This window comes from Puntigrus tetrazona, chromosome 11 (assembly GCF_018831695.1).
Source record: "Puntigrus tetrazona isolate hp1 chromosome 11, ASM1883169v1, whole genome shotgun sequence".
NCBI classification, from domain to species: Eukaryota; Metazoa; Chordata; class Actinopteri; order Cypriniformes; family Cyprinidae; genus Puntigrus; species Puntigrus tetrazona.
The window spans coordinates 2,939,778-2,942,229 of record NC_056709.1 but is presented as its reverse complement, the minus strand read 5'-3'; the positions used below and the strand labels follow the sequence as shown (position 1 = coordinate 2,942,229).

The 2,452-nt window shown below is 37.8% G+C and overlaps 1 protein-coding gene across 1 annotated transcript; it reads left to right on the top strand.

The window, feature by feature from the left end:
• The first annotated feature begins 30 nt into the window (after nucleotides 1-30).
• Nucleotides 31-2,090, top strand: LOC122354337 (protein polybromo-1-like). The gene is made up of 2 exons (XM_043252511.1): nucleotides 31-1,731; nucleotides 1,869-2,090. The coding sequence occupies exons 1-2, from the start codon at nucleotides 1,684-1,686 to the stop codon at nucleotides 2,088-2,090; spliced, it is 270 nt and encodes an 89-aa protein (XP_043108446.1). The 5' UTR covers nucleotides 31-1,683.
• The last annotated feature ends 362 nt before the right edge of the window (nucleotides 2,091-2,452 follow it).

Genomic DNA, 2,452 nt, shown 5'->3' with positions numbered 1-2,452 from the left:
AAACGTCTGCCCTGGCCACGACTAAACCAACTGAAGAGATTCCCAAGACCCTGATAGTTAACAGGAATGACAATATAGTCACCATTTACTCTGCCTTATTTTGTTCCAAACATCTTTCTTTCATTTACAGCAAACAAAATGTGAAGTTTCAATACTTTACAATAAGGTTTTATTGGTTAACATTCGATAAAGGCACGAAAAATAAAACTGACATCATTTAGTGACCCTCAGGTTGTTTCTTTCTTCTGTTGAACACAAAAGAAGATCATTCTGAGGAATACAGGTAGCCAAACAGAGTTGGCGTTGACTTCCATGGCATGGAAAAAAAGGGGGATAACCAGTTGGGACCATCAAGTGTTTGGTTACTCATATTCTTCAAAAATATCTTCTCTTGTATTCAGCAGAAGAAAGAAATTCATACAGATTTGGTACAATGTTGGGGTGAGCTATCCCTTTAAGTACATTAGTTAACATTAACTACACTATTTATTCATTTTAGCATTTTAGCATACATTTTTAAGATTAACCGTTGTATTTGTTAGCATGAACACGATCTAAAAATAACAGAAGTTCTGATAATTGGTCGTTTATAACATATTTACTTATGCTAACTAATGAAACCTAATTGTAAAGTGTTATCGAAGATTAAACGTTACCAATATGTTGAAGACTATTCAAGCTCTTTTCCATATCACGAAATTAATTGTGACTTCGGGAAAATCTGAGCTATAAAGAGGACAAGGTCTAAATTAGACAAAAAAAAACAGTATATGAAAACACTAGTATGTCTGAATTCATACTATTTATAAAACAGTCGCCCAGATGACTAACTACTTCCATCAAGGTTCAGGGGTGCACATGCAATGCATAAAGTTATTACCCATGAGGCCACAGAAAGGGAATCGTGAATGGCGGGAATAGGATGCAACTAATTCACTATAGGTCTGTCACGGTGTGGTTTACAACTTTAATCATTCACATATAAAGAAATAATACCTCGGGCAGGTACAGGCAGATAAACGAAACCACACGTGATATAGACAAAGTCAGACAAGCTGAATACAAACAACAGGACTTAAATACACGTAAATACTTAATAAACGAGACACAGCTGAACACGATAAGACAGTTAACTAAACGTAGGTCACACGGGGCACACGGCACGAGACAAAAACAACAACCAAAAGGAGTCCACGTGTGACAAGGTCACATGACGATGACAACGTGGCAAATTACATTACATTACATTGTTTCTGTCCAGAGGTAGTGCCTACTAAGACAGTATGCCGTCAAAGATGGGGGAAATGCATATCTATATTTATGTATTTAATCCCATGTTATTAACCAGTGTCTTTACTACTGACTTTCGATGATCCAATTCGACCTTGCTATGCCAAAACGGCACATTTGTGTTTCATTTTTGTTATCGGTGAATATATGGTGTGCCCTCAACTGTACAGATGTGAATGTACATCTCATTCTACCTGAGTTGTATTCATTAAACAGAAAGACCTATGGGACAGCCCCTAGTCACTATATGGTTTTGTTATACGGAGAAGAGCAGCATTTCTCAGTTTCTTTTTGTCCGCGTTTCTGTGGATTCGACCATAAGCTATTACCAGATGCTAACATAAACATAAAGAGCTCTTATTCGCAGTGTATGCCGCTTCATCCTTCACAGGTATGAATGGAATGGCCCCAGGTTCTACAGGAAGCACTTATGGGACTCAGGTAATGCTCATTTTAAAAAAAGTCTTCTCATTTATCCCTTACATTTATTGTTAAGGGGTTCATTTTTGGAGATAGGTCAGGTGGCTTTAGCTGCTGGAAATCAAAGGAAATGAAAGATCAACTTTGTGTTCTTCTAGATGGGTGTGATGAATTCGGGCCAGCAGGCCCCTCCACCCTACCCGGGGCAGGGCCAGGTTGGGCAGCCCGCTCTGCAGCAGCCCTCCACCCCTATATTTGTGGCTCCTCCGCCCAAACCACAGCGACTGCTCCATTCTGAGGCTTACCTGAGATACATAGAAGGACTCAGCGCTGAGTCCAATACTGTCAGCAAATGGGACCAAACGCTCTCCGGTGAGTAAGATGGCAGATTTACGTTATGTTAGTGATCAACTTGCATGTTTTTTTTTTTTCCCCATGAGCAATAAAGATACTTAGAGATCAGAGCAGTCAGATGACTTTTATGAATTCTGTCAAATCAAATAATAATAATAATAAATACGTTTTGCATACATTAAAATAGGTTGAATTAAAATAACATTTTGTGTAAATTGAAAACATGGGTGGATGTCCCTGTAGGTTTGTAACATGTGTTATATTTATCACATCCAGTCCAGAATAAAAGGATTTTTTTTACATTATATATGTATGTGTGCTGTGTATATTTATTATGTATATATAATTACACACACATGCATGAATGTATTTCAGAAACATATGTTAT

Coding starts and splice junctions, on each gene's coding strand:
- LOC122354337 (XM_043252511.1), top strand. CDS start 1,684: ATGAATGGAATGGCCCCAGGTTCTACAGGAAGCACTTATGGGACTCAG. Junction 1,732..1,868: donor GAAGCACTTATGGGACTCAG/GTAATGCTCATT, acceptor GTGTTCTTCTAG/ATGGGTGTGATGAATTCGGG.